This window comes from Bolinopsis microptera, chromosome 11, assembly GCF_026151205.1.
Source record: "Bolinopsis microptera isolate Bmic1 chromosome 11, MBARI_Bmic_1.0, whole genome shotgun sequence".
NCBI lineage: Eukaryota > Metazoa > Ctenophora > Tentaculata > Lobata > Bolinopsidae > Bolinopsis > Bolinopsis microptera.
Genome location: NC_087082.1, coordinates 16,224,906 through 16,243,433, shown reverse-complemented (window position 1 = coordinate 16,243,433; position 18,528 = coordinate 16,224,906). Strand labels below are relative to the sequence as shown.

The window sequence follows — 18,528 nt, the reverse complement described above, 5'->3', positions numbered from 1 at the left end:
TTCAAAGAGTAGACTTAAAACGGTCATTTGAAATTAAAATTACAGAAAGTTCATATAAAAGAACACAAATCAAAATGTGGAATCGAGTTAACGAATTCATAATTCAAGTCCGAGTTCAAATTTAAATCTTATCAAAGTTAAACCAATTTAGAATGCGCTGCAAACAGTTATCCAAAAAGCAGAGGGCCCTAAAATAGTCCTATGATGAGACTGAATATAATAACTAAATATTGACAAATTTACATATTATGTGCTGTTATGAAAGTGGTGGAACACTTGTTAATGGTTAAACTCAGTAGCAACTATGGTTGAAGTGAAAATGTTTTCATGGGTCGTAATCATGGTATTGGTAATGGTAAGTTATGGTAACAGTCATATGCAATTACTATTGGATTAAACTCAATTTGCCTAAATGTGAAAATGGAAGAGTTACAATCATGATATATAATGAAGTGATGGTTTAATAAATGAATTATATTCTATGTAATAACGACGGGGAAGATAGGAATATAGAGCCACTAATATCCCAAGATCTCTGCATCCTCAGCTCCCCTACGACCTACAAAATTAAATGCACAGCATACCTCCAAACTGAATGATGCATCTTGACGATTGTTAAACGCCTAACATGGTTAAAGCCATGTTGGGTGCCTAGAGAAAAATTGCTCTACAAATTTTTAGGTTCCTGGGACTATGGACAACACATTCCTGTCGAAAAACTTGTTACAAATTTATTCACAGGGTTTATTACTCTTACCATTCCTAACTAATGATTCAAGGAGTCGAGCCCTTTTGATAAGTCTAACGGTACACTATTCTAAACTCAGTTTGTTCTGTGTTATTTCATATAAGAAATTGCCGTTACCCCTTATAAAGGTAGCAATATTTATTTGCAATTATCATAGTAGAAGATATGTATGGTGAGGTTGAACGGCAAATGGCGGTGAATGACAGCACAACTTTCAGTCGGTCGATTCTGTGTGAACAGTGAGTGAACCACCAATTGTGAGAAAACCACGCGATTTTATACGCTGCGTACATTTAGGGCAGCATATTGACAACAGAGGAGGAGTGAATTGGATGGCAACTTTAAACAACTAATGTTAATTTTAAAACCAACAAAATTATAGAGGTTCCGAAACGGTTACACAGATGTTAAATTGGAAAATATATCATCTTTGGATAAAATCAACTTTAATGTCCACAATTGAACACTGTCCAGCTTGTCAATTGTGAATTTTGCTGAATTATAGTTAACATCGTAATAAGAAATAAGTTTGCTCAATAGCCCAGACGGGACGGAGTAATTTTCAGAGTATTACTATAAAGTCAACTGTACAAATAATTGCTCACATGTATATAATTGAAATAATAATCGGATAGCGCTACATCAAAATTTAGTTCTAAAGTTGTTGCAACTCTGCAATATAAAATAAAACGTTAGTTTTAACAGGGAAACAGCCCATTTTAAAAAATGAGAGAAAAAACGGGCGTGTCAAACAGAAGCATAAGGATTTATTGGAAACATTAATATAAACGTACACATAAAGGAAGGGCAAGGAAAACGGTGGCTACACACAGTCACATGTTAACATACCAGACATGTCACGCAGAAGTCAAGAAATATCGTGTTTTTATCATAGCATCAGAAACACAATTACAACATGTTTGCAGATCCCAAGATTTCAATATCCTCACCACGGTGATTTCACCTATACATCATGGTCAGTCTCAGTAATTAAAAAGAAAAGTCCTCCGCAAGACCACCCAAAAAGCCTCAGTCCAACAGATGGTATACCATACTCCCACCATGCAATGCAATGTAGCTCGTCAAAACCATCCACTGTACACCACTCACTGCACCGTTATACCCTCAGTACGTGTATTTGCAACAAAATACAATGTACAATGTACAATGTATTAATTTGCACCGGATACAGTGTTAGGAGTACAGTGTAGTTCTATGTTGAAGTTTCGTCAACGTGAACCCTCGTAGGGGCGAATAAAGTTCTTCGGGAATATTCCCTTCCGAGTGTCGTCACCGTCGATCATACCGAACTGAAGAAGTGAGAGATTTAATTGGCGTTCCCTAAAAATATTCGTCAACAAATTAAATGATAGCTCAAGTATCGAACAATTGTTAAGTGATTCAAGGTTGATTCACTGTAAAAGTGTAACAGTGCAACAGTGTAATAGTGTAACAGTGTAACAGTGTAACAATGTAACAATGTATCCCTCTAGCACTGTGTAAGTTAAAGATTGGAACTCACCCACCAAGAGTCGTCTATCTCCTCTACAACCACAATAATATCTCCTATCTTGAAACTCAGCTCATCAATATCATCAGCTTCACAGTCGTACATTGCCTGGAGAAAAAGGAGCCTACTATATGGTACATTTTAACAGAAACATCCCGTTAGAATAATATTAACTGTTTCAAACCCTCAAGGCTTAGCAAGTCTGCAGTACAAGGCAATAACCCTCAAGGCTTAGCAAGTCTGCAGTACAAGTACCCTCAAGGCTTAGCAAGTCTGCAGTACAAGTACCCTCAAGGCTTAGCAAGTCTGCAGTACAAGGCAATACAGAGTGATCAGGCACATGCCAGAATTTCAATCAGAAAAACTAAAAGAATATTCAGATGCAAAAGATAATAAATGTATTTAAGTCTATTTGTAAGATTGAGTTTATTTGTGAGATTAAGTAAGATTGGTATATGAAAGATTGATATGTAAGATCCCTGACAGGACAGAAACACACCATGCAAGTTGTAACACGCTCAGCCGCTGCTTGTCTCACCTCTACACGGCGGCGCTGAGTGCGAGGCGGCAGTGCTGGCGGCGCTCTGTGCGGCACTGACGGCGGCCCTGCGCCTCCTGACACCCCCGCGCTGACCGTCATAGCACGTGCATCGTCTCTGTCGCCCCGCTGCATCTTGGGGGTGGTCACCGAAACTGGGAAAAACATGTCTGGAATTTGGTTAGAAAAAGTGGGGGGTTTATAATATTTAATAGTGCAATATCAGGGTTTAACTTGGCAAAAGTGGGGGTTTAATTTTAAAGTAAAATATCAGGGTTTAACTAGGCAAAAGTAGGGGTTTATAATAGTGCAATATCAGGGTTTAACTTGGCAAAACTAGTGGTTTATAGTGCAATATCAGAGTTTAACTTGGCAAAAGTAGGGGTTTATAGTGCAATATCAGGGTTTAACTAGGCAAAAGTGGTATGATATTAGCGATCTGCGGTTCACCGACCCAATCTGCATCCGTATTCTATACAAATTGTGCCAAACAATTTTACATAATATACATAACAGTTATATACAAAATATACAAAATATCAGACTTACATTTTACATCAGGACACATTAGCGTATTAAATCACTTTTACTAAATCATGAATTGTACGTAATTGAATGAGCAAAATTCTAAAGCATGGTAAAACGATTGAGCATTGAGTCGTCCCATGATGATCAATACAATTAATCCATTATAACGACCAAGATATCAGATATAATGTCACGTGACACGCCTCACCGATCGGGGAAGGTTTCATGGGGGACCTAGCTTTTACAGACTGAGATTTTTTCATTTTGTTTTTTCCTAGATATTGGTTATTGAGGATACGGGTTTTATGGAATGGATGTGGGTTGCTCGCCCTAGCTACAGTCAGTCAATCTTATCCACAATGCTAGGGTAAATATTAAAAGAATTGGCCGTATCACGGAGGTTCAGCAAACCTAATCCAGCCGAGTAAAAAATATTGGAATTGCTGGGATGATGTTCGCAATTCATGTGAATAAATCACTTTAGGGATACGTCAGTAACTTTAAACAGAGCTTTAAATACCCTATATCTAGGAGTCTCATCCTATATCTATGAGTCTCATCCTATATCTAGGAGTCTCATCCTATATCTAGGAGTCTCATCCTATATCTAGGAGTCTCATCCTATATCTAGGAGTCTCATCCTATATCTAGGAGTCTCATCCTATATCTAGGAGTCTCATCCTATATCTAGGAGTCTCATCCTATATCTAGGAGTCTCACCTATATCTAGGAGTCTCATCCTATATCTATTATCTAGGAGTCTCATCCTATATCTAGGAGTCTCATCCTATATCTAGGAGTCTCATCCTATATCTAGGAGTCTATAAACTCCAGCATTATAAACCTACCCGAACAGCTTCTCATGAGTCTATCCTCCAAGTGTTCCTGCCTACTTCCATGTCGGGTGTGAATGATCCCCGGCCCCTGGTCCATTGTGAAGCTCCTGTTGCGAGTAACTGAGCTGGAAACAGCCCCACGGTTCACTACCCCAGGCACTGCACTGTGTCCTGGCAAGAGAGGAGGTATTAGTGACAAGGTAACAAGGGAGTGATATGATGGGGTGGGGTAGAGGAAGTAGTAGTGGTAGGGAGTAATAGGTAATACATAAGAGGTCGTTCACATAATATTACGTTGTAAACTTTTGGCTTATTTATAGAAGGTTGAGAAGAGGGTTGAAGAAGAGGGTTGAAGAAGAGAGTTGAACAAGAGCCCGGTTAAACATTAAACAAGAAGAAGGTTGAAACAGAAAAATAGAGATCATGGAGTTTGACTGATTAATAGTGTTCAAACTTCTATTAACTTATTAAGCAGAAGATGTTGAAGGTCAACTTAAATAGCGGTTATAAAATTGCCGTGGGAATTTATTCAAGGAATCTGATGAATTCAGGAAATTGGAAGAGGGATAGTCGATTTCAAATAGAGAATAAACCAGTAATCGAAGCTGACTAATAACATCGAGATTCAAGTTTTAATACGAAAAAGTAGAAAATCAGAAACACTCAAACTTTACACACGCAGCTATTGATAATCTTTTAGGCTCTTTTGCAGCAATTTTACGGCTAACGGAATAGTAAAATCATCATGAAAAAAAAAAAGAAAAAAAAGCAAGCAGATTTCACAAACATTTGGTAGTAGTACAAACATTTAGTATAGTATAAACATGCACTAAGCTGCACGGTGTACTATATTAAAAGCAGTATATTTGCTCCAACCAAAAATAGTTTTCCATATCTATTTGCTAACCATAAATTATTGTACGATTTAGGATATTCGAGCTGAGTGGACGATATGTCGAAAACTTGCAGTAATGTCATCTAGTCCACGAATAGTTCTTAGTTACGGTATAATCATTTATCAGGAATTTATCAAATATTTTTCCCCCGTATGGTATTGAATTAATCAAAATTATAGGGCATAGACTAGAATCCCGACGGCATAACCATCTCAGACAGGCCCGGCGTCATAACCATGAACTTATGACATGGTTATGACATGATTATGCCGTCTAGTCTATGACCAAAATATAATCAGTAACGTAAAAATAAAATCAGTTTATCAGTGATTGAAATATAATAAAAAAGGAGCACAGTGATTTACTTTTGGGTCGAATAAGTGATTGTCGACGTTTCTCAATGTAAGAAGATGACAATTTAGGACTCAGATGAAGTCAGAAGAGGTCACACAATTTCTACCTTCCACTTCTTCACCTTCCAGCCTTCTTTTTGTTGGACGAGGGCTTTTTGCTGGACATCCAGAGCTTGAATCCGAGGTTGGACAATACATCTCGCCCTCACTGATCCCCACCTTGTCTTCCAAGGTCCCCACCTCTAGCGCTCCATCATGCTCTATTTCTTCCTCAACTGAGTCTCCGAACCCAAAGTCTGATTTCACTTCCACAAACTTGAGGTCTTCTTGTGCGGGGTCCAAACTTTTAGATATGATCCGAGGTTTGATCACCACAGCGTATATCGGCTCCTCGTTGTCGTTGGAACTGTCGTCCGTTTCAGAAAAGTCGTATGCTGAACTTTGAGAGTTTTTGCGATATTTTGAAATGTCTATTTTTTCCTCTATTTCCTCCGAATCTGCCGTGGGGGTTGCAGCACTATCCAGGAACACATCCCCTAATTCACAATAAATTGAGCCAACTGGTTCTTCTACTACCGGCGTTGGTCGAGGGGAGGCGATAGGTCGAGAAGATGCCACAGTACGAGGGGATGTACCAGGACGAGGAGTGTCAACTTTTGTGGTGCCAGTTTTGTGGAAGTTTGCTGCTCCTTCTTTGATGTCTTCATCTGTAACTCCTTTGTCGAGCTCAAGACTGTTCGGTCGGGGAATTTCACCAAGACAAGAATATTCAGATTCGATGGCAATATCAAAGCTTTTCTGTCTTGATTGACGACGAACCTGCGCACCTCTCGCTTTATTGGAGAGGAAGCTTTCGGAGGAGGGATTCCTGTTGAACTACGCGGAATTACAACTGCATCCACTGTTGAATCAAGCTCAGAAGTGTCGAAAGATTCAAATTTTTTTGCTTTCCCAAGATTAGGTCGTTTGTCGGGTTCAACTTTAGGACTTTCAGCATCCTCAGGGGCCCTGAGGCTCAACTTCGTGGGCTTATTCATATTAGGAGTCATTCGGTGAGGCAAATCTGAAAAGTCCCCGAACTCAGCATATGCAGACTCAACCTCTACACTGGTTTCAGATGTATGGCTCTTAGAACTTGTTTTGCGAGACAGCGACGATTTCTTGGTAGGCTGTTTTAAAGACGTATTGGGAGCACCCTGACAGTATTTAGGAGGAGGAGGGGGAGGGCGACCTAGAGCATCGGCTAACTCCGCATTAGTCGAGTCAAACAATGGATCATGATATGGAGGATTAACAGAGACACTCGCACGACGATCAAGAGAGGAGACCTCCCGAGGACCAGAAATACTTGTCAGACTGGCAGACAGTTGACTGTCTGTGTCTATGCTGCAGGTGGAGGACCGCTTACTCTGCATCCTCTTTAGGCTGGAGGACCTTGATTTAGACAACCTCACTTTTAGCCGGTCTATACTGGAGGATTTGTCTTTGTAACTTATTCCCTTCCAGCTACTGGTGATGATAGGGAGTCTTCCTACTTCTCCAGCCTTCTGGTCAGATGTCTTGCTTCTATTTCGGAATCCAGAAAACATGGATGAGCTACTCCGTTTCACTTTGCTTTTCTTTGTGAAACTTTTTGAACGATGAACAATTTCAGTGTCAGTGTCATCAATGTCACCTTCAGGATCTTGGGCGGAATAATTTAGAACTGCATTTCCGTCTTAGCCTCCAAACTCTTGGTCTTGGCGAGCTTCTTCTTAGGTTTCGGAGGTTTCTTCTTTTCTTTCTTCGTCTTCTCTACAACTATCTCTGGAGTAGGTCCTCTTATCTTTTCCTCCTCCACGCTCAGAGTGATGCTAGTTCTCTTGACAGCTAGTTTGGCAGGTCTTGGCCGGTTCAGCACCACCTGGCTCTCTGACAGAGACCTCTTGTGGTCCTCTTGTACTTCTGCTTCTTGGAAACTCCCCAGTCGGGACCTCTTCTCGTGTGCTTCCGGGGTCAAGTTACGACTTCTTCGAGGAAGTCGTGATGCCGGACTTGAATCTGTAGATCATACGTGAGGTTATTTTGAGAAAGCCACCGTCGATCGATTTATGTTAAAAATACAAATATTATAATGGGACACTTCATTGTAGTATTAACAAATACTACTGGCATGTGCCAAAAATCTTGCTGAACAAGGCGCATCAAACACTGGTGAAAACAATCAATAACGTAACAGTCACTTTAAAATAAACATGACATAAATATCAAAATCAATTCACAATCCACACGGAACCATTCGTAACGTCAAATTATAAACACGTTCAATTGTTGTATTAAACATGTTGAAACACGTTGAAACATGTTGAAATGATGTATCAAAACATGTTGGATCACTTTCAAACAAAACGGGTGATCTTACCGGCTCTAGCACGGGCGGATTCATGACCGTGTGTTCTGTAGCCTATTAGTGCAATTAGTCGATTAATTAACTAATTAGTAATTTAGAAGCCCCAACCGGTTACCGGACCCTGTCTTCATGCTTTAATCATGTTAATGGTCATCCCTATTTACTAAAATTGTGCGGCCAGCAATGAACTCACACTTTGGAATTGCAAATTAACATACTTCTTGGATACTGTCAAATAAAATATATATTGTTAACTCTTATGCAATTGCAAGTATAACTGTAATTAGGGAAAAACTTCAAATTTTAGTCACACAATGTTAATTTCTATCAAATGGAATTACAATATTTATATGGGTCGCTAAAAAGCTCGATACCCTAAATGGTCACCCTTACAGGCTTACACACTAGCGATAAAAGTAAGTATCATAAAAGTATCATAAATGTTACATAAATGAAGTTGTGCTGTGCTGCCATCGTTGGATATAATAATAAAGACGGAATAACATAAATTTATTTAAAAAGTACCTTTGTTAGATTTTCTGGAAATAGGAGGACCTGGGTTTACTCCTGCTGATCCTTTTCTACCCGTTCTACTGGATAAGGGCGAATTCTGAAAATAAGAAACGTAAGCCTCATCTTTAAGTGACAGCAACAACTCTAGAATACCTCAAAAAACTATTAGAAGAAGTCTGAAGATTCAAAGATAAGTCTTCGCAAGAAGACTCTGTATTAGATATTGTAGATATTTCGGTCTTGTGTACATGTAACTGTAATACATTGATGTAAAATATGTTTGAATTTTGACATTTAAAAAAGGCTACAAACCGTAGGTATGTTGGGAGGAAGGTTCATGCCAGGTCCAGTGTTAGTACTGGTTCTGTAGGGAGACTGTTGTAGCGGTACTGCGGGTCTGTTCCCTGTGGAGGCGGAGGAAGACCTGCTGGGCTGGTGGGAGAAGGAGCTCCGGGGAGACGAGTTGTATACCAGACCTCCTGAAGGGGGACTTGTTACTCAACCATTATAATTAGTCTATAAACTTCAGTAAAATATTAAATACTAAATTGTGGGGATTTAACAAGCGATCTTAGGTTAAATAAACCCCTATCTGAAGGTCTCAACCGAACTCCTGCTGTCGCACATAACCAATTAAATCTAAATTTCATTAATTAACAGTTTTTTCACGTCACCACGCTTTAAACTCCAGTTTTTTCACGTCACCACGCTCTAAACTCCAGTTTTTTTCACATCAGCACGCCCTAAACTCAACAGTGTACAATTCATCATTGAAAGCTGGGTGTAACGCTTTGCTCCGGCTCACCCCATACAAACAATAGAGTAAGCTCAACAGTGTACAATTTATCATTGATAGCTGAGTGTAATAATCCGCCCCTAATAAAATATGACTACTAGGCGTGTGTGACCGATTGTTTTTATCTAAACAATAAACTTGTTGAGCATGATCACAATTAGGCATTTAAGCTCATTTAGTCATCTTACCGAGATGATATGCGATGAAAAAAACAGGCACCGATTTCCTCCATCACATTTTGCATGTCCCATTTTTCTTCTGCTTAGCTACTAGCAATTCTCGGGGATCATAGCTAGTTCAATCTCGAGTATCATGGCTAGATCAATCTCGAGGATCATGGCTAGATCAATCTCGAGGATCATGGCTAGATCAATCTCGAAGATCATGGCTAGATCAATCTCAATATTACATTATACCTGTGAGTTCGCTTAAGATGATTATACGTAAGATTATACAGTATATTTTACTTCACCCCTCACATTTCCCCCAAATTATAGGAGCAGTTTCTGCCAATTTATAATAATATTACGTAATCCTTAATATTAGGTCTTATGAAAAGGTAGCGTACTTCGGGATAAGGGCGCGAGCAGAAGTAATCAGTGTGTCCAATTATCTGAGGTTTATCGCATCGTAAAACAGGGGTCCCTGAAAACCACTTTCCAGTACTCCCCTACTTATGTCCAATGTGAATGTGGATTGTGGTATAAAATATTTCTGATACATTTCTCCATTGTGACACAATTGAATATAATGCGGAGAGATGCTACCATATAATATATAATAGCGCCTCGGTGACTCACTGCGTACTGCAGTTTACAGATTTGGAGGGTTTGGCTTATATGGTACGGTATATTTTATACCACAATGCACAGTTACAAGAAATGTGAGATTGTACTTGATACAACTTTAACCCGGGGATTGAGTATTAGAATTATAGCCCGAGATTGATTGCATGATGCACAATCTTATATATCATAGATATTCAATTAGCAGCAAAAAATGGGGAGATTTCCTTATAGTGTTATACTTATAATAATAAGAAGATAACATCGCAGCAGTGGCTTTTAAAATCCTACGGACGTCTACACTCCAATACTCTACTTGTGGGGGGGTTACGCTGATTTTTTTGTGAAATTTTAATTTCGAGATCTAGGAATTGATCAACAGGGCATGTGACCGAACTTTTGAGGGGATTCCAGACTCTGGGTGCCCGCGGGACAGCCACGCCCATTTTTGGTCCCCATTATGCCAAATCTCCTTAACATGCTCAAACCCCAGATTTTATGTGCTCTACTTGTAGCTAGACGCTATTGATCCCCTAGACGCTAGTGATTGGAAAAAAATGACTGTGTTGTAAGCCAAAAACCATATGTCCATATTTGGGCATACGCACCAAATTTGATCGATTTTGACCCATAGCAAATTGATCAAATATCAATATCTTTGAATGAAACCAAATTTATATAAAAGGTAAGCCTAAACAACACATTCTCTGCAATTATCTACCTAACTGTGGATTCTGTGTTCAAATAATCGCAAAAATCAACAAAATCACCCATATCTCAGTTTGCGATATTCGCGAAACTGATTTCGCTCAAAAACAGTAGAACTCAATAGGGTTTCAATATTTTTTCATGAAATTTACAGAATCAATGTAGAATTGCATGGGTTTATCGACAAAGGGAGGATTTTATTGATAATTCTCGTCTTAAAAGTTTAGAAGTATATTCTACTACTCAAGACTTTAAATCTTTTGGGTCTTCCCTTACAGTTACTCCTAACATCTTAACTTTAATTTTATATCAGTTTAAGAGTTTTTAAAAGAGGAATTTTGGGTTTTACTGACTAAAAATTTGTAGGCTTATGTCACTGAAGATGACGCCTTGCAACATGTTTGACGATAGCCTGTAAATTGATAGTTTGATCTCAGTATTTAAACAACAAATAATCTGGCTTGATTGATTCAAAGGGAGACAAAAATTCCTCTGTAGAAGGGGTCACTTGTTTTCGCTAAAATCAGCTTTAACGTGCTAGCTAAAAATGCACATTCAGAGATGATCTGTATAATATATACCTTAAAGCCTTAAAGCCTTAAGAAGGGCAAATTTAGTCTACCATAAATTTAGTCAAACTTTTGACTAAAATTGTTGTAAACCAAATTTTTTGAGATTAAATTTTTCGGCGACTAATTTTAAAGGAGACCAAAATTTCAGTAGGCATATATGACATGAATATTATTGAGCTTACATTGCTTATAATTAAAATAATGACATCACCGTTCCTACTACTGAACTGCTTTGTTGGGAGGAAAGACCGTTGCGAAACTACGAAGCACAAAACGGTACCAAAGTGCTATTGCACTTAGAGCTCCTCTTGGACATTACATTGGACATTCCTTTTTTAATCGATCCATCCCAACATGTTCTGTTGAAACGGCTGAAGGATCATAAAAGTCGAAAAAGGGTGAAAAAGAAACCGAACAGCGTACTGAAAAACTTAGTGATACAGAGTCACAGACTCTGGATCTGGTGTTATTGAAATTCCTGAGTAATGCATTGCAGCTTAATCTGTAATGCTCAGACGAGTGCTCATTACCGAATTGATAGATAGCATTTTATTTTACAAATTATTTGTTTTATTTCTTTATTGCAACAAATCATTTAATCAACATGCCTAACGCTTAACTATAAGGTCTGACTTTATATGCGAAATCGGAGGAAAAAACTAGCTAAATAATGGAAAAATCAAATAAACGGAATGGAAAATGGTTTCGAAAAGTCGAAAAATGTGACCAAAATTGTTGTAGTAAATATAGACTAAAAATTTGCGAAATTTGTGACTAAAATTATGGTAACCAAAATTATGATTTATTGTGATTTGTTGGTCCTTAAGAACGAAAAATTTAGTCTACCATAAATTTAGTCCAAATTTTGACTAAAATTGTTGTAAACCAAATTTATTGAGACTAAATTTTTCGGCAACTAATTTAAAAGCAGACCAAAATTTCAGTAGAGCATATTATTATGGTAACACGACTCCTGTCCGAAAGCGACATCTGTCCGAAAGCGACATCTGTCCGAATCAGGGTACCAGAAAAAAACGACATCTGTCCGAAATTGTGACCTGATTTCAATACGACACATTTCCAATTAGAGACATGATCTAAACTGTTACTTGCTAAATTGTATACGTAACATGTCCAATTTGAGATATGATCTGAGCCATAGTTTACTACCACAGTTTATTTTAATTTGATGTCGATAAATTGGACAATAGTTTCAATGTTATTTAAATGTTATAAATTAATTCAATATAATACAATATCACAGAATCAAATCTAAAGCATAGTCAAATTTCGGATAGCTTTAAGGAAATCCATAGGGTTGCTGTAGTTGTCGTAATCATCTACAATTCTCTGAAGTTGTCGATCATAACGGATCCATTTGGGTGCACGTGGCTCAGGTAGTTCCCGCCCGTCTCTTTTGGTTTTCTTCACGTCTGTAAGGGCTTGTTCTGCTTTAAGGCAATCAAGGAACTTCCAAATTGTGGGCTTCGAGCAGGACAGCATTGAATGGAATCCGTGATGCCAACCTTCTGCGATGTTGGATGAGCGAGGAATCCTCATCTGTGCAGCTTCGTGTTGATTCCACATGTGGGGAGCGAAGTTAGGATTGGTGGTTGATGTCCCGATCCAAGTGTTTTCGTAGTATGAAGCAAACTCAGCCATGTCTATAGGAAGGAGGGGCTTCAGGTGTCTCCAGATTTGAGGGACGTCAGTCTCCGGTACGTAGGCAATAGCTCCAGTCATCGCGAAGAAATCCCGAACAGGAGAGTTTGGAGTCAGGTACTCCTCCCAGATGTTGGTCTGCTTAACATGCTTCAGGAGGGCTTTCTTGTAGTGGAAGTTACATCCTCGTCTGGTAGTGGAGGGCCACACGGAAGCAACTGCGTTGTGAATGGCGAGCTCGTAGTCCATGAGGATGGATTGTGGTTGGTAGCCCCCAGAAGCCCAGGTGTCTATCTCCTCGAACAGGTTGCGGTAGAGGGTACCATTCTGTTGAGGGATGACAGCTGGCAGCCAAGCTTTGCTCTAGATTCGTAACCCAATCCACCGACTGCTTCAGATACGAGGTATTTCGTCGGTTGATCTCCACCAGAAGCCTTTCTTTTCAAGTTCTGTTTGCTGACGTGGACGGTCGTTTCAGCATGGTGGACAGGGTGAGTGTGGTCAGGAGTAGGAGTGATCAGTTGTCTGTCCACGGTACGGATGCGGGCTCTGCAACCCTTTCGGAATTCCGAACATTTCCAGTAGGAGGTGTCGTTACTTCGCTTGACGAAGACGTATCTGAAGCCATTTAGGATAGGGTTCTCCGAGCCTTGTTTGCGTCCAGGGATAAACTGAAGATTGGTTGCCATTGTGGATTGCGATAAGTGATCTCCATACTGCTGTCCTATATGTACTCATGTCCTGTGATGTGATCGACAGCTTGTTAGGGTACGGCTAGCACGATCCTGTTCTCAACTAGTCAATCACGTATCGATGGATCAGATCTTAAGGGATCACATCAGCTTTAGAACGTCACGAGATTACCTGTGAGCTTGTGAAATGCGAATGTGAACCTAAATTACAATACGATCCGAAATTCGGACAGATGTCGCCAAAAACGACTCCTGTCCGACAGCGACATCTGTCCGAAATCCCTAATTCAGCTTTCGGACAGATGTCGCTTTCGGACAGATGTCTCCCAATCTATTATTATATATGGATTCACGTACTCTAGTTCGACAACTTAAGTTCTCCAGATATCACCCCTGTCGAGTGTCGAACTTCGGTAATTCCAGAACCTTTCAGTATAGTTTTAATTTTCCTGTTTGCCACTCGGTTTTGGTGTAGCTAACAGGAAAATAGGTTGATACCCGACTGTTTCCGGTTCAGCAGTCAAATCTCTAGACCGGTACTCGGTTACTAGTCGTTTACATGATAATATAAAGTGTGGTATGTGGTAGATATTTATATAGCGTACTCTGCAATCTAGATCTATAAAATGGAGTACGAGTTACCACGATAGTCTTTTGTCTCTCCGCTAAGTCTACAATTCTGCTAACTAACAATTGAGCCTGAGTTAAATGTTCATAGATATAGATTATAGAGAATATTAAGATTACATTCACACGTCATAGTTGAACGGTCAGGACATAAAAGCTTTATGTATATGTCCCCTTAAGGGGGCACCAAATCGTCGTTTGAATGTTGGGACAATTTTGAAAAAATTAACTTCAGTACTAGCAAAACTGCGAGTTTCGATCTAGAAACACATTTTTTCAGAGAATTTGCCGGCGTATCCTCTAAAATCACCTAATTTGTCTAATTTTAGGGAGGGGCTCTAAAAGGGAAGGGGCCGCCAATAGGGGGGCGCTTTTTCAACATGCAATGGAGACCTTTTCAATGGAGAAAATGGAAAAACCTTTCCATTTTATGCCATTGGCCCCCCACCCTGGCCTCAGTGTGCTATAAGTAGTAAATGGCTGCCATTCATATTACAGAAACGTCAAACTGGAGTGATGAAGATGACTTAGATGTCACTTTGTGGATTGCACTCTTACTGCACGGCATAATTGCACTTATTGGCATAGTGCGTACTGTGAAAAATAGCCACTGAGAGAATCGGAGTAAGCTCAACAGTGTACAATTCATCATTGAAAGGTGGGCAAAACACTCTGCTCAGGGATTACCCCACCCAAACAATGGTGAATGGAGTAAGCCCAACGGCCAACAGTGTACATTGATAGCTCGGTGTAATAACAATCTGACCCTTCATCACAAGAGAAAAATGTATAGATTGGTATCAACATAATGGATTTGTTGGGCATCATCGGAATCAGGCATTTAAGCTCAGGCAGTCAGGTTATGTATAATAATCTACTATATGACTATATCTTCCAGCACATTTTGCAAGTCCCATTGTATCTCAGTCTAGCTAGTGATTGTCGGGGATCAGAGGCAACATATAAGTACGGTAGGTATGGAATCGCACTATTGACCTAATACCGCACATTTTTGCACCATCGGCTGTTATTCGTTCTATCAGATTTGTGTACAGTAAAACCTTTCCCCAAACTCCGCGGTAAATGGGGGTTTTACTGTACTTGATATCGTTGTGTATAGTGATATCAACATGTCCGTGACTATGGTTAGGATCAAGCGTTTTTCACGTCATAACATCAGAAACATTGGAAAGTAGAATTAGTTTTTTAAGCAGGAAAACCGTACAAAAAGTTTAACTTCATTATTATTATTATCATCAGGATATATAGCAAGTTGATAATGCATTGACTTTAAATATTATTGATATTTGATAAAAAAAAACAAAAGAAGATGAATCTTGGCAAATGAATAACAAATTGAGTCACTTAAGTGACTTTAGGTTACACACATGCTAGCTTATTATATGTACTTAATTATTTATTTAATGCCATCGAATTACATATTATCACACTTTCGAGCCAAATTTGGCAGGAAAGCAGAATTGATATTACATGCCCCGATGGGGAGCACTGGCTCTCACCCGGGGGCATGAAATATCAATCAGTTGCTCAGAGAGAGTCCGATATTCCCGTAGGAACAAGGAGCCCACTCTCAACAATAATAAAGTATCTGGTCAAAACCTGGCACAACTTAGCGAGTTTAGAAGGTTTGAGATGTTATTTGTGCTCCCTAGGGTCTCTACTTCAAAAAAAATTTGGGTGGATAATTTTTTATGTTTGTTTAAACCCGTGACCACGCCCTTTTTAAAGCGTGGGAAAATTTTCCCAAAATTATTGAAATTTGCCTATAATATTTGATGGGGGTCTCTAAATGGCTTGATATGATGCCATCAGTATTACTAGAACATAATAAAATAAAATTTGGGTAAATAAAAGTGTAGTGGCACCCTGACCACGCCCATTTACACAATTTTTGGCGGAAAATTCGAAGTTGTTTACTCTAGCAGCAGGGAGGTGTTTAGTTTGTATTTAAACTGCTGAATCGAGTTAAATAGGTTATATAAGTTACTTAATTCAATTAATTGGGCATGTTGAGCCATTAGTTTAGCCTTGGGGAACCACGCCCATATTTCATATTAGGCGCGTATGTGAGAAATTTTTATCTCAGCTTCTGAAGGCCGTAGAAACTTAACTTTGGGCTTAAAATTACCGCAATATGTAAGTTTATATTGACACTATTAAGGTGCTGAAGCTCTCCAGGACTTACTTTTGGATAAAAATGAGAAAAACTGATATAATTTACTGAAGCGCATTAACAAACAAAAAACTTCCCTAGCAGCTAGGTTAAGTCAAGCAGGCAAATCAATGTATAAAGTTTTACTCGACACGGTCGAGTAAAATTCGTAAGGTCTTAAGGTCATTCTGGGCTAGAATAATTTGATTTTGGGTGCCCACGTTTATCAGTAGTCCAACCCTGGCCTAGGTAGTAAAATTTCTACATTGCCCTCAGGCGCAAATATAAGATTTTTCTATCCATCTCAGCTCCTGAATATTGTAGGACTTTCAAGATAACCACAACAGCAGAATGGCCATATTGATATTTATATACAAGCTATGAAGCAGTATGGGGTCTATAGTGCATAGTTTTTGAGATATTTATTTTTAAAACATGATTTTTAAATATATCTTGCGCTTAAAAATACAACAAAGGTTCAACACTACCGCATTTATGTACCAGCACCATCAGCTCATCTTAGAAATCACAAACAACCCGCCGGGCAGCTATCTCTAGTTAAGCTCATTTCAGTACCCGTTGACTATAATATATGCCCACTTTTATGTCAGTACAACCTCATCTAGCAAAGTCCAGCTGAAGCAAAAGGCCGACTTCCAGGTCCCCCCATTATTAGGGGTCCCATGGAGATCAGATCATGTCACTAATCAGTGACGTATAATTAGTGATGTGATCCATCGGTAGAATTTAATTGACCTAGAAATGGGCGAGATACAGGGTAGAGTTCACATGTTAACTCTGTATGTATCATAGCTGTGCATTAAGAAGTAAACATGATCTGATGATCTTTAAGATTTGACCGCTCGACTCGTATATCACATAAGGGACGGGAGCTCTTGCTAAAGCTAAGGGGGGGGGGGGGGGGGGGGGGTCTCGTATCTAGGGATGTCAGACGTACGTGTCAAAGGCATGCAACAGGAGTGAGCCGATCTGATGTCGAGCAAGTATTCTCTGAAATAACGTACTATATACAGACAAACTTGCCTAAGCTAATGTCTATAGTTGATTATTTCGAGAAGACTTACCTTGGGTCAGTCATTGTGGACAGTGAGGTGAGGCTGCTCCCTGCATATCCCTTAGGAATTATTAAAGAGCAGCAAGTCATTACTGACTTGTTGTAATGACTCAAATCACATGTTCTGTAAATCATAGCTGGTGGATCACATCACTAATTATGCGTCACATCACTAATTATACGTCATATGATCTGACCCATAATAATAGGGGGGCCTGGAAGTCGTGCAGCCGCTGAAGCTACTAACAGTTACCTCCAGCCCTATCCTAATATTACTTTTCCCTCCAATTCTAGCTCTTTCCAGTGACTTCAACTCCATTCTAATTTTTTCAAGTGAATGATTTTGTTTCCATTGTAAAATTTCACCATTTTCACAATTGTTCACCATTGTGACCCCCAGTTCTCTTCCGGTATTGGGATGGCCTGAGATGCTTATATCCTTTTCAGTAACCCTAACCCACTTGCACTCTGTGCCAAGGCACTATACTCGTATCAGTGAAAGCAGTATTAATGACATTCTCACTTTTCAGAACTAAGTGCCTAATATAATTAAGATAGAACATCTAAACAGTTTTATTCCTGTTCCATATGATCGAGGATAGTCAGGGCTACAAAACCTGACCAAGTTTAGCTCAATCCAGTACTGCGCGTTCAAGATATGAGGTTAAGTATACCAAAAATAGAGGTTTTCTGGTGTGACATCATTGTAAATTATTTGGAGTATAACCTCAATATCTCACAAACTATACATTTGTGGTCTTTCTGAGTTACACTATCTGTTTCCTTTGGCAATTTCGGTTCAGAGTCAATTAGGTTTGAAACAAAATCTCAGTATATGTGAAAGGACTGAGGATATCAAGTTTGTAAAAGCGCGCGCGCACACACACATATAATGACCTCATATCTTCCACATTTAACGATTTTTTATAGAAATTCTTTCACCATCCTGTAGCACTCATGTGCTGAGTAGGATAGCATTCAAATCATGTCTTTAAAAGATTTAGATAGCATAGATACTGAGGGAGAAATTCATGTTTGTAAAAGCGCGCGCGCGCATGGCCCAGACTATATCAATGGACGGCCACGGGAGGATAAAAGTACTTTCATACACACCAGCATGCTCATTG

The 18,528-nt window shown here is 39.2% G+C and overlaps 1 protein-coding gene across 12 annotated transcripts in view; it reads right to left on the bottom strand.

The window, feature by feature from the left end:
- LOC134823761 (arf-GAP with SH3 domain, ANK repeat and PH domain-containing protein 1-like) overlaps positions 1–18,528 on the bottom strand; it is a 70,792-nt gene continuing 52,264 nt past the window's right edge. For 6 of the 12 annotated variants that reach the window (XM_063835302.1, XM_063835303.1, XM_063835305.1 and 3 more), the window contains 7 exons: positions 8,624–8,790; positions 8,324–8,408; positions 7,811–7,852; positions 4,173–4,331; positions 2,797–2,951; positions 2,271–2,366; positions 1,882–2,058 (listed from right to left, as the gene is read on the bottom strand). In XM_063835302.1, the coding sequence (XP_063691372.1) occupies positions 1,978–2,058; positions 2,271–2,366; positions 2,797–2,951; positions 4,173–4,331; positions 7,811–7,852; positions 8,324–8,408; positions 8,624–8,790 (785 nt within the window). In that variant the 3' untranslated portion in view covers positions 1,882–1,977. Of the gene's footprint in view, positions 2,059–2,270; positions 2,367–2,757; positions 2,952–4,172; positions 4,332–7,024; positions 7,450–7,810; positions 7,853–8,323; positions 8,409–8,623; positions 8,791–18,528 lie in introns of those variants that run through there. The other 6 variants (XM_063835313.1, XM_063835314.1, XM_063835309.1 and 3 more) reach the window with 5 other exon arrangements.